Below are 14,213 nucleotides of genomic sequence, written 5' to 3'. Positions count from 1 at the left end.
GGTGAAACATTCACATGATTCAATTATTGCGATGGACTCCACATTCTCAACAAACAAATACTGTGTGAGTAGAACGATTTTAATTTTATTTATGGATTTTAATTTAGCCATTAGTTTTATTTGTCTAAAAAATTAATATATCGTTGTTTTTTTCATGCGTAGTATCAACTTTATACTTTGCTTGTATTTGATGAACAAGAAGCCGGTGTACCGGTTGCATGGGCCATATCCTCAAGAAATAAAGTTGAGGATATAAATGAATGGCTAATAGAGATTTATAAAAGAGGGAAACAATATATAGAAGATTGGCATGTCAACGCATTCATGATAGATGATGCTAGCGTCGAGATTGAAGCAATAAGGTTTTCTCCAACCTTAGTTTATAGTTAGAAGAATGCAAATTTTTAATGTTTAGTTTATACAGATATATGTTTTCCAATTTTTAGCATAAACAAGTTTCAATTTAAGAATTTTTTTTTAGAATACTACTTATGAACTTTGATAATAAATTATCTTGTAGATTATCCTTTAAGTGTCGAGTCTTGTTATGCATTTGGCATGTGCGTAGGGCGTGGCTGAAGAATGTGTACAAGTAAGTACATATTTTATTAAAATATATGAAAAATCACATACATAACATCATAACTCTATATTGTTGTATATAATCCAGATTTGTTAAAAATCAAGATGTTGGAACAAGAATATTTGGTAGACTGGGTGAGATAATGTATGCAATGCATGAAAATGAAGATGCCATTACTGATTTGACAATGAAGTTCATAGAGGAATTCAAAGAAGAGAAGGAATTCATTAATTACTTTCAGAATTATTGGTGCCATGATGAGAGTCGCGTTGGTACGACCATCAAGATTATCTTTTATATTTTATTATGAATTTATATAATTTAAATTAATTATTCTATATGCTAAGATGTCATGTTTGTTTTTCTAGCGATGTGGGCAAAAAAATTTCGAAGCTTCCCTCATGCAAATCAAGAAACTAATGCTTTGATAGAGTCATATCACTCCCACATCAAGAGTCAACATCTAAGTGATCATTCTAGGAAAGGCACAAGAAGAATGGATTGGCTCATCTATACACTTCTTCATAGGGTAGAGCCATTCTATAAAAATAAATGATATTTGCAACAATCTGGATTTTTAACCAACTTCAAAAAGGAAAGATATTACATAACTGCATTAGAAAGATCAAAATTAATACCAAATGCTGATTGCTATCAAGATGACTAGCTACCAAACACATATAAAGTTAGAAGTCAAACTATTCCACCAAAATGGTATTTCGTAAGGAATTTTGGACAAAATTTGCATGTATGTGATTGTGAATGGGCAAAAAGAGGAAACACATGCAAGCATGTGTTGAAGATCTTATATATTCTAAAGAGAAACACACATGATAAAGTTGTTGGTAAGTATCATTTAAAATCTAGCATTAATTTATTTACATTTTATTAAAAAAAATCTATGTTAACTATATTAGTCTCATTTAAAATTACAGAAGCTTCTACTCCATTGGTCGTTGATGATGAGGAAGTCATAGGAAGATCGAGTCATGACATTAATGTCATTGGTAATGATCAATATGATCTCTATAGTTAAATATTAAATGATTTTATGATTCTCAACATTAATTACGTAATATTTCAATTGTAGATGGTTGTATACTTTCTGGAAATCAAGATGTGCTTGAGGTTAACGTTGGTGAAGGTGAAAAAACTAGTAAATTTCAAAACTATCATTTTTAATGAAATTTCAATATTTATCAGTAATTTTGACTTTGTCATTACATTTGTATTGCAGATAGTTGGAATTTATCTACTATTATAAATGATAAGTTTCAAAAATCTGTTGATTATTTAAATTCATTGCTAAAAAATTTACCAACTAGTGATTATGACAAAGACATCTTTAGTCAATCTGTTGACAAATTTAGAGAAATTCATTCATCTCTTGCTTCATCTTCCAAATTTAAACCAATCCTTGGCTCAGATAACATATCTATGAGATGAATAAGACCATGGTTTAGTCCAAGTAAAATGAAAAAAAGTCGTTCCATTCACAAAAAGCGTAAATCCCTCTCTAGAAACTTAAATAGTAGAGTTGAGGAGAATGAAAATTTCTAGTTCCCCTCTATAGGATGCAAAAAGAAAAAGAAAAAGAAAAAGGTCACAAATCGCTCAAATATAGCTATTCAAGAAGAAAGAGATATTATCAGGCAACAAGGTGAGTGTATTTTAAGAAAAGTATTTTTGTAATTACATAGCAATAATTCTTATTTTCATTTCATGTATTAATCATATGTCATTGTAGGTTTGGGTGATCGAGAAAGTATTCCACGACGTCAATTACCTTTCTCCATTGATCTAAACCATACAACAATTGGTGAAGTGAAGTTTCCAAATGGTAAGCTTTTAGCTATTAAGTGTCTTTGTTACTTTTATAATAAAATACTTGGTTCGTAGTTCTAACCACTTCTTTATGTACAAGATACAATTATTAGAGATCAACCGTCAATGACCAATACTATCCCTGTCCATACCTTTGAACAAGTTATTGTAGGTAGATAGTAATTTTAATATTGTTTAGATTATTTACATAAATTAATTTTATACTTGAACATTTTATATAAGTTAAAATGTTAAATATAAGTTTTTTATGTAGATTTGGACGATCAACAAGATGCTCAACAACTTACGTTGCCCTTCTCTATTGATTTTAACCAAACATTAACAACAATGGATGTGATAAATACTAGACAAGGTAATGACATTATATAAATCAATGAATTATGAGTCTTTAGTTTGTAAATTTATTTTGCCAAAGTTTACATACGAAATGTTCATATTATTGCAGGATTAGATGATGAACAAAAAAATCAAGAATACATGCAACTAGATTCCATTGAATCTAATCAGGCATCAACAAAAAATGATGCAACAGAAGCCAGATATGGTAATGAAGTTATGAAATAAACATAATTATGAGTATTAAATTGAAAACTATATTTTAAATTTGTTGATGATATATATTAAATGTTAATTCTTTTTTTGAATTAGATGATCAACAAAAAATTCAAAAAAGCATGCAACCATACTTTATTGATCTTAATCAAACAATAGCAAGAATGAACACAATGCAAAGTAGAGATGGTAAGGAAAATAAGAAATGAACTTCAATCAATTGTATCTTTAGTTTGAAAATGAATTTTATTATTAACACAATATATTTGCAGGTGTTGATGATGTTTATATGGAGGATGGTGATCAACACTTTTTTGTAAATTTATCAAAGTGATAAAATTGGTTCTAATTAGAAGAGAGGTCAATATAAGTCAAGACTAAGAGCTTCATTATGAAGGATTTTCAAAACATATTGTATTATTTTATCATCCAAATATTACATCCTTGATTTTGTGCTTTTACAAGGGATTTGATTTTGTCTCATAGTGAAAGCATTATGATGCTTTGAGTTATATTTTGGTAAAATAGTTGTTCATCATCTTCATATATTTATGTTGTCTTGAACTTTGCATGTGTTATTTGATTAAAGTTAGCATGTAACATTTGATCCAACTTTAGTATTGCAATAACACAAATGTTGAAATAACATATATGTGTATGGTTATGAATAACATGGTCAAATTAAGCAATTTTTTTGTAACATTTTATATGGTTAAGAATCACGTAATTTTTCTCATTCTTACTTAGAAGAAAATAAGATGACAAGATATAGAATATATAAAATGAAATGATTAAGTAGGTTAATTGTCTAAGAAATTATATTCAACATGGTTGTCTTATGAATTATTTTGTACAAAAAATTGATACTTGATAAGTAGGAGATCATTTCGATCGAGCAAACTCTGTAATTAAGCGCACTCAAGCTGGAGTAGTACTAGGATGGGTGATCTCTCAGAAAGTCTTGGTGCTTCACCCCTATGAGCATCACCTAGATCCAATGAGTGCTAAGTGTTACATTTATACTCATGAGAGATGGATTCATGTTGAATCACTACTCATGAAACATGGGTCAATGAGTTTGACTCAAAATCACACACTTAAATCTTGAGAGGAATATCAGAAATTGATACTTGCTTAGTTTGTTGTCATTAAATAAGTTTAATAAATACTTTACAATTATATTAAATCATATTACTTTATAATTATATTTTTAAAATTAAAACTAATAAAATTAATTATTATTCCTTTTATATTAAAGTAATATTATATATAATTTAAATTTTTGATAAATATATTAATTAATATTTTTATCTAAATAATTTAAAATTTTTATAAATTTGTCAAAATATTTTTTATCTTATTTATTTAAGAATAATAATTTTTTTTGCTATCTATAATATTTAATAATCTTATTTTTTAAATTAAAACTAATAAAATCAATTATTATTTCTTATAAGACTAAAATGATGTTATATATGAAATTAAATTTATGAATATTAAATAAGATTATTTTATTTCTGTTTAATTAAAAGCTCATAAATTAACCCATCATGAGTATGAGAATCACCAACACTAAATATTGCACTACATAGGAAATGACCTACCATACTTCTTCGTCATCTAACTTGAAGAGTTGGTGACACTTTTATCAATATACTCTTATTAGAAATCACATGTAATACCAAATAAGCTTGCCATCCTAAAAATGAATATGCACCAAATAAGCACCATTGTATTAAAATTGAATGGGCACCACTATGTCAAAATCACACCAATGCACAAAGTTCTACTTGAATAAAACCTCGTTGATCCTAGAAAAGAAGGAGACGAAGATATACATAATGATCAACCCTAGATGTAGAACAAGTGGCCATAGTAAGGAGGACAACAAATATGAACAAGATCAAGGAGATTAATAAGAATCTTTGAAGGTATATATGTACCTGCAAATGTAGTATGAAAAACAAAAATTGGAATAAAAGGTTGGGAGTCCCCAACTAAGTTGCAACTACTTTGAAAATTACTAGAGCACTGACATTGGAATGCGTGGATATCAATCCAATTACAAGAATCACTACACATCTCCATCCAAAGATCTAATCAAAATACTACACCCTTAGGAAATGGTGAGAATTGACACAATTTTGAGTTAGATTTACATCATTTATAATTATTTTTTATATGTCCTGATAATAACCTAAGACAAGACTATCAAGACTTGAAACCAAAATACATCTATAGAATCGTGTTCATTGGTAAATGGCAAAGACATAACAATTGATATAATGCATAAAACTAAAAAAATAAAAGCATACATATAAATTTTTGTACATATAATAATAATTAATGGATAAATATTTATAAGACATTATACATCACATTATAATAATAGTAATAAAATGTCCGCTCAAATCTCTATATGTTAAAGAAAAATTTACATTAATGAATCCTACAAATAAACAACTCAAACGACTTACAAAGTCAATATTCATTTAAAGAAAATAAAAAATATGTATATGTTCAACTATTATCATTAAATTGGTCACATTTAAAAGAAATTCCATTATTGAATCGAATCGAAAACACTCTAATTGACTTAAAAATTGTGGATATCTTTGGTAGAGAAACTAGTTCTCTAACCAATGGGCAACATGGGAGAAGATTCAACAATGGCCGGCTCTTAGTCACATCACACATTAAATACAAAGAGCAATTGACTGCAATGTGACGGTGATTTCAAGACACTGACACCTTTCCTTCGCTGTTCAACTGCTTTGAAATTTGCGACTTCTTTTCGTGGTGATTGACGAGGCTGACGGAAATGCACTGACGGCAACCAAACGGCTGGGTGCATTTTCGTCCCTGCGTAGCCAGTGCTTTCACCCATTCTGTCTGCCTGCACAGAATTCCTAATCCGATACTACTCACTTTTTAACGTCGGCATTAAAGGCTGGAAACGTGTAAGAGCAAACAAAAACGCACGTTTCATAACGGGACACGTTGTTTTTCCTTCCTTGTGTCTATAAAACATGCGTTTAAAGCCAATGGGGAAAGCGAAGAAGCGTAATAATAATAATAATAATAATAAGAACGTTGTGCAAGGTCCAGTCCAAGGGCACTTAATCGTGGGAGTAATGTTCCGAGCTTTCATTTAATTTACCCACATTACATATCTGAAGCCTTTATCATAAAAGAAACACCAAAGTTGCTTCTAAAATTCTTCATTTAGTTGCTTCTACTGTTTTCCTCATGAGCCACTCTTGCTTATAAATACACGCCCTTCTTCACATCCCAAGCATATTAGTCAGTTTCATATTGCATTACAACCATCTAGCTGCGCTGCTAGTTATAGATAGAGCAGCATGCCAGGGGGGAAGAATATGGTGGATTTCCAAGCAATGAGGAACGCCCAGAGGGCTGATGGTCCTGCCTGCATCTTGGCCATCGGAACTGCCACTCCTCCCAACGTATTTGAGCAGAGCGAATACCCCGACTACTACTTCAGAATCACCAACAGCGAGCACAAGGTCGAGCTCAAGGAGAAATTCAAGAGAATGTGTAAGCCCATGAACCACATTTACATAGTTTAATATTCATTGATTTACATTTCTATGTCTTATTTGTTGCGGGGAATGTTATGTTGCAGGCGAGAAGTCGATGATAAGGAAGAGGTACATGTATCTGACGGAGGAGATACTGAAGGAGAACCCCAGCATGTGCGCTTACATGGCCCCTTCGTTGGATGTTCGGCAGGAGATGGCGGTGGCGGAGGTGCCGCGGCTGGGAAAAGAGGCGGCTTTAAAGGCGATAAAGGAATGGGGGCGGCCAAAGTCGGAGATCACCCATCTGGTTTTCGCGTCCACAAACGGAATGGATATGCCCGGCGCGGACTACCAGCTCTGTAAGCTGCTGGGGCTGCGGGCATCAGTGAAGAGAGTGATGATGTACAACCTGGGGTGCTATGCGGGAGGGACGGTGCTGAGAGTGGCCAAGGACATCGCGGAGAACAACCGTGGAGCCCGAGTTCTGGCCGCGTGCAGTGAGGTCACGGCCGCCTCTTTCCGTGGCACATCCGACACTCACATCGACTGTCTTGTTGGCCACGCCATCTTCGCCGACGGCACGGCGGCCGTGATCGTGGGAGCAGACCCCGTTGATGAAATAGAGAAGCCCTGTTTCGAGCTCCTCTGGTCTTGTCAGACGACGTTGCCCCACTGCGAGGGCACCATCGACGGCCACACGAGAGAGGCCGGACTCGTCTTCCACCTCAAGGAGGAGTTGCCCGCACTCATCTCCGACAACGTCGAAATGGCTCTCGTGGAGGCATTCGGGCGATTCAACATTTCCAACTGGAACGAACTGTTCTGGGTTGTGCACCCAGGTGGGCGGGCGATTCTAGATCAAGTGGAGTCGAAGCTCGGATTGGATCCGAGAAAGATGAGGGCGAGTAGAGAGGTGTTAAAGGAGTACGGGAACATGTGGAGTGCCAGCGTACTGTTCGTGTTGGACGAGATGAGGAAGTCGTCTAAGGAAAATGGATGTGTGACGACGGGAGAAGGGGTGGAGATGGGAGTGCTCCTTGGATTCGGCCCCGGAATCACCTTGGAGACCGTGGTTCTCAAGAGCGTTCCTCTCCTGCCTTAAACGATCCTTCTATCATCCTCTGAATAACAGGGGTGTGGTCATTAATTTAGCCGTATTCGCTATACTACTGTGGTGTAAGATGCTGACTACTTGTCTTTATTAGTTTAGTTCCTTGTAGAGGGAGGATGACTCCTACATATTAAGGCTCTATAGGCTAAAAGTGTAAAAAGTTGATGTATTTTTTCAAAGCATAATTTTTTCACTAGTGTGTTTGGGATGATGATGTTTATTTCTATGGAACAAAGATTGTAATAGGAGAGTTATGGGCAGTACAATACTTGGTCCGCTCTTTTCAGAAGTGTGTCCTTACACAATTTAATTTAATGTGGCTATATTCTCCACATAGATGGCATCTTCCCTAGGTGTTCTAGTCCCAACCAATATACATTATTTATTTGGTTCCATTGTGTTGATTATTTGGATTCCATTGATTTGATCTACACTCAGAAGATTTGTGACAATACTTGTGACATGTGTAACAGTTTTCTCTAAACCTTGATTTGGTTCTGCATTCATTTGTCTTGTGTCCATACTTGTTACAATTATAGCAATAACCTTTGAACTTGGGCTGCATAGTATTACTCTAGCAAACGTTTGATGTATGACCTAATTTTCCAAAATTGCTACATGTAGCCCTTTTGTTCTTCTGTGCTCCTTGGTGTAATGATTCCTCTTGATTAGTATACCCTAAGCTAGTAGTGGCTTTAGGTCTATTTTGAGTTTGTTTATACAATTGGTTTGCATTTTCTTGTGACCTTAACCTTCTTTCATTGAGTTCCTTTTTAGTTCTTACTTCATTTTGGACTTTTGTTCTTCTGTGCTCCTTGTGTAATGATTCCTTTTGAGTAGTATACCCTAAGCCAATAGTGGCTTTAGGTCTACTTTGAGTTTGTTCATACAATTGGTTCACATTTTCTTATGACCTTAACCTTCTTTCATTGAGTTCCTTTTCAATTCTTAGTTCATTTTGGAATATGTCATTCTTTATTCTTTGATTGTTGATTTGATGATTTGCATCATCTAGTTGATTTGACATGTCTACTAGATGTTGAGATAACTGCAAGATTTCATTGGTCTTTTCATCTAATCTTGTTGCAAGTAATATTTTATCTTCATTTTCCATTTCTTTGTCATTGACTACTTTGTTCTTTTTTTCCATGACTTCACATAGCTTGACTGAGTGAATTTTTTGTTCTCTTTTCAATTTTCTTACTTCTTCTTGTAGAGTGGCATTCCTTCATAATAAATCTTCTATGGTTGCATCTACTTCTTTTGAATGTCTTTCTCTGCAAAGGTCTTCTACTCTTTCTTCTATGTATAGATTGGCATTCATCTATATAGCCAATTCTTCTCTTCTCTTCAAAGAGTGAGTGAGTTGGTCCTTGAGTTTCTTGACTCATTCCATAGCCATATGTAGATCAAGTTTGTCATTCTCAATAGCTTTCTCTAACTCACACACTTTCATTTCCTTAGTTCTTTACTCTCAAGATGTTAATTCTCTGATAGGAGAACCTTCCTCTGATGCCAATTATTGGAAAATAAATGACATATAGGAGATTGAGAAGGTGAGGGGGTGAATTAGAAGCCACTTAAAACTTTTCACTTTGAATATTTCTACTTTACTTTATTAGATTGTTTAATCTACTGTCATGCATGAACATAAAGAAATAAATAAATCAACATCATAACACTTTGACACAATATTTGGTATCCTGAAAACCCTCCAAAGAGAAGGTAAAACTAGGGTGGGGATGACACCCACAATGCTTCACTAATGCAATAATAAAGTTGGCATGTTAAGGCTTACAATTGATCACTTCTGGTGATCTACTATGTTAGGAACATGAATGACTATTAGGTCCACTTTGTGAAATGATTTTACAATACCATGAAGTATGTACTCTATTAAGAGATTTTACAAAGGACTATTAGGTCCACCTTGTTAGAGGATTTACCTGATGCAACTATTAGGCAACAATCAGTAGGATGATCCTTGTTTGCAACTTGATTTTCTGATATAGATCCTTTGAAGATTGTAATCACCTTATTATGATGAATATGTCCCTTCTCTACCCTTTATACTGTTTAGTATTGTACTTACTCAATCTTCTCTTCTCTATCTATTTCTTGTTTTCCATATTCACTTGCTTATGTATTTTTCATTCATGTTTTTAACTTCTCACATGCTTACTCACGTTCTTAAACAAACCAATTTTCCTTTCTTATATAACCATCAAATAATGTTTTTGTTCTAAGTTAGCTCAAACAAGAGGTGTCTTTACAATAATTAAATTACACCTTCAAGTTGGTTGAATATTGATGCTCAGGTCACACTATGCACTTAAGTGTTATTCTAATGCACCTACAATTCATTGAGCTTGGGTGATATTCTGGCACTTGGGTAACACTAGATTCCTTGCTTAAACTAGATGCTCACTTCATACTAAGAACTGGAAAAATATTGCGAAATTGGTTCAAATTGCTAGCTTGGTTCACACTAAGAACTCATTTTACATTGTGATGCCTATTCATAAGATAGTGCTCAACTAACATAGGATATTCTCAATCTGCTCAAGCTATATTGAAGCATGTTGATTGAAGGAAAGCTCAGTTGCAGTAAATTAAATAACCTTCATGGATGACTTAAGTGTTTTTTCACTAATTGATAATATGTCTTTCCATAGGGTCAACATATGCTTGGGGTAGTAGGTTTATCTATTCCATTTTGAAATATTATTTGAAATGTCTTCAAGTCAATGTCAAATTTTTTAGTAGATTCATTATTCTTTGATCCATTCTAGTTTTTGTTATTTGAAATTATCTTTATCTTCTTCTTTGGGATGTGAACTCCTCTTGTGAACTAAGATTTCGTAAATCAACATTTATTACATCTTGTGGTCTATTAGTTGTTTTTTTTCAAAAGATTTGGTGTCACTATAGATTTCATCCCATTAGAACTAATCCAAATATTTTCATGTGGTTAAGATTTTCCTCAATTTTATTAAGGTTTTTCCACTTATATTTGTTATCTATCCATTTCCTTCAATTCATCTTCTCAATATATTTTTATTATCCTGAGATGCTCATGTATGATGTATTCTCATCTCACCTGAATATTATATCACTTCTTAACTCTCTTCCACTTTCATGTTTTTCCAATTTTTGATTTTCCTTTCTCTATCAATTTGGTTTGATGTTTTCTTTCTTCATGTTTATTTTTGTATCTTGTCATTTGTTCATGATGTTGTGTCCTATAATTCTAGGATATTCTCTATGATGTTGTATTTGATGCTCTACATTTTTAGGACTTATAACCTCGTCACTTTCTGAATTAGTCATTTTTTCACATTATTTTGTCATATAACTCTAAGAATACTCTGTTTGATACAGTCTTAATTACTCTTCATTTTCAAAATCTATTCTTGGGCAATGCATCATACAAAAAAATAACATTAACTCTAAAAGTAATAGCATTTGAACCCACAAACTTCCACTTACAAAGGAAACAAGCAAGGGCATCATGCTATATGTTTATATTATTTATTTAATAGAAATAAATACAATAGAATTTATATATAAAGTATAATAAAATATTATAAGAGTTGAGCCCACAACTTTTCACTTAGTTAAAATAGCTCAACCATTACATTACATGTTTGGTATAGTATTGAATATACAAAATATAATATAAATTTAAAAGTTTGTTTTTTTTCATAATTTAATTATTATAAACTTATTATAGAAGTTGCACCCGCAAATTATAATTTAATTGTCATATAAATATTTTTTAGTATTTACATAATAATGTTAAAAAATCTAGTGCACAAAAAAAAAAGAATATTAGAAATAAAATACAAACCAACAAAGCAATAAAATAGTTCTACTTGATTTTACTATTCCAAAATGACTTCCCTTGATAATTTACTATTTCACCTTTCCACTTGTATGCTAGTATGCTTGATTCATTATTCCAACTTTCTACTTTTTACAACACATCAATTGATAATTTATTATTTCTCTTTTCCACCTTACACTCCTTTAAAAAAAATTAAATTTTGAAATGTATTGTATAATGCACTTTAATCTTTATATAATTTATTTGCATAAAACATGATGGTTCAAAAGGTTATGTCCATTAATCAAATATTTGTCACCCTATAGCTTTTTTAATTTAACATTATATTTTTAACACACTCACACTATCTCATTCAACCCCATGTTGCCATTGTGTAGTATGCCTCTTGACCTAATTATTTTCAAATAAAAGAAATATTAAATATCCATTACTCAATGTCCAATTGATTAGCTACTTATTAACAAGATCTTTATATAAAAATAGTAAGAATGGGTAAACTTTAATAATAATTTTTTTATTAAAATAAATAAAGATTTTAAAAAATCAAGTCATTCCATTAAAATAAATACCTAGAATTAAATAACCTTTACATCATATACTAATTTAATCTTTAATAAATAATCTAGAATTTATGATATACTATACACATTTTTATCTAGAAAATTTATAATTTTAAAATAAATGAAAAATAAAATTTCTATTATCAATTCGTGTCATAGAATGCTATTGGATTCATTGAAAGCAACTCTCCAATTTAACTATCCAATCACAACATTGATTTTTTCAATTTTTTTCTTTTAATGAAGTTTTAATATATATTACAATTTTCTCATTTTAACTAAAAATATTCGACTCTAATTCTATTGGCGAAAGTGTGCTATGGTGACGAGTCTAGCTTCTACCTTTTGTGGGTTTTCTAAACTTTATACCTTCCTATTTATTATAAGCCTTGACTCAAGTATTTATTATTGACTTTGACATTATTTATATTTGTGGGCCTATGCAAACAACACAATTGTCAATTCATATTTGCATCAATAGTTGAGAGCAATACCACAGATTGAGACAAGTTTTCATCTCAAATGTTTGTGCATAGGTAGTGGGATAATTTTTAAACAGTTATGGTCTATATGAATGATATTACCTCTTGAAGATCAATTCTTAATGAATGAAGGCCAACAATTAAATAATATAATTCAATGACAACCTACAATCTAGAACATTCCTCATTAAAATTATTATTTTTAGTTCTATAGTATCATAGTATTTCGATAATAAAGATTAAAAAAATTCTATTTAAAATACTCAAGTGAATGTTTTTAAAGTTATATTATTTTGTTAAATTCCTTTTTTGAAACATTATAAACTTCAAATTATATATATAATTCTTATTTCAATGAATGAAGATTATGAATAAATTAAGAACAAAAACTATTTTCAAAATTTTGATTTATTTTAATTCCTAATAAAAAAAATTAAAAAAAATCTATTTAAAATATTCAAGTGAATGTTCTTAAAGTTATATTGTTTTGTTAAAAAATATTTTAAACTTCAAATTATATGTATAATTCTTACTTCAATGAATGAAGATTACGAATAAATTAAGAACAAAAACTATTTGAACAAAAACTATTTTCAAAATTTTGATTTATTTGGGGCGAGGGCCCTAGCTCGGTTGGCTAAATCTTCCCTGTTGCAGGGGGTTGGTCATGGGTTCTAGTCTCCCTCGTCCCCGTGGTACCGGTGGGCATGTCGCGCCAGCGCTACTGGTCACATTAAAAAGTTTACTAGGCGCACTACAGTTTATAGGGGGGGCCGTGCTTTTCATGTTACTGTTGAATTTGAATAAAAATAAGGTATCATTAAAGGAAGAGAATCAATGTTTCCCATGTATTGTACTATATCAATTATTGTAGGGCTTATGAATCAACCACTTTGAGCTTGGTTGTTGTATGCCTTGATGGTCATGTAGTGGAGCCCTTAGGGGCTTTAAGTGGTTAGAAGCACATCCATTAATTGACTTGGTTGTATTTGCACTTGGTTAGTTGTATATGGCTTTATATATAAGGCACCCACTAGTGCCACAACTTTGAGTTTGTGATATGCAATTTTGAACAAAAATGCATGATTCATGGTAGCATTCACCATCCTCATTAGATAGGTTTTCCCTCTCTTAATCAACTTTGATGAATTTGCAGTCAAGTTCTTTCAATCAATTTTAGGAGGTTGTTTTTTATTGGAACTAATAAAATACCACAAACCCTCATTATGTTTTACTCGATTGAATCACTTTGAATTTAAGTAAAAGAAGAAAAATTCCATATTCCATTATAAGAATGAAGAGAATAGTTATGAGAAAATATTAAAATGTTGAAGAGATACTTCAATCAATGTTTGAGATCACATTGTACAATGCATGATTACAATAAAAAGGTGTGAAGATTACTGAAAATTTGTGATCTACTCATGATACCATATTCAATGGTTCATTATTGGTGTCATCAACCTTTCTTTTTATTTGCTATTATAGCATAAAATAATTTTCAATTACCTTTTACAATTTATTATAAGAAAGAAAAATATGAGTAGTATACTAAATTTTATATTTGATGAGTTATGTTTAAAATATGAAAATTTAATTTAAATATTACACAAAATATTTAATATTTTATAATGGTAAATATTTTTAGCAATTTTTATTAATGTTTATTTATGTTATCCCATTAAAGTAAA

The 14,213-nt window shown here is 31.6% G+C and overlaps 1 protein-coding gene across 1 annotated transcript; it reads left to right on the top strand.

Moving 5' to 3' along the window:
• Positions 1-6,092: 6,092 nt before the first annotated feature.
• On the top strand, positions 6,093-7,719 carry LOC149577955 (chalcone synthase-like). The gene is made up of 2 exons (XM_089826784.1): positions 6,093-6,538; positions 6,627-7,719. The coding sequence occupies exons 1-2, from the start codon at positions 6,343-6,345 to the stop codon at positions 7,622-7,624; spliced, it is 1,194 nt and encodes a 397-aa protein (XP_089682910.1). The 5' UTR covers positions 6,093-6,342; the 3' UTR covers positions 7,625-7,719.
• The last annotated feature ends 6,494 nt before the right edge of the window (positions 7,720-14,213 follow it).

Source organism: Cupressus sempervirens, chromosome 1 (assembly GCF_028749045.1).
Source record: "Cupressus sempervirens isolate cs-2001-9-10 chromosome 1, ASM2874904v1, whole genome shotgun sequence".
Lineage (NCBI taxonomy): Eukaryota > Viridiplantae > Streptophyta > Pinopsida > Cupressales > Cupressaceae > Cupressus > Cupressus sempervirens.
This window is presented reverse-complemented; position numbering and strand designations above follow the sequence as displayed.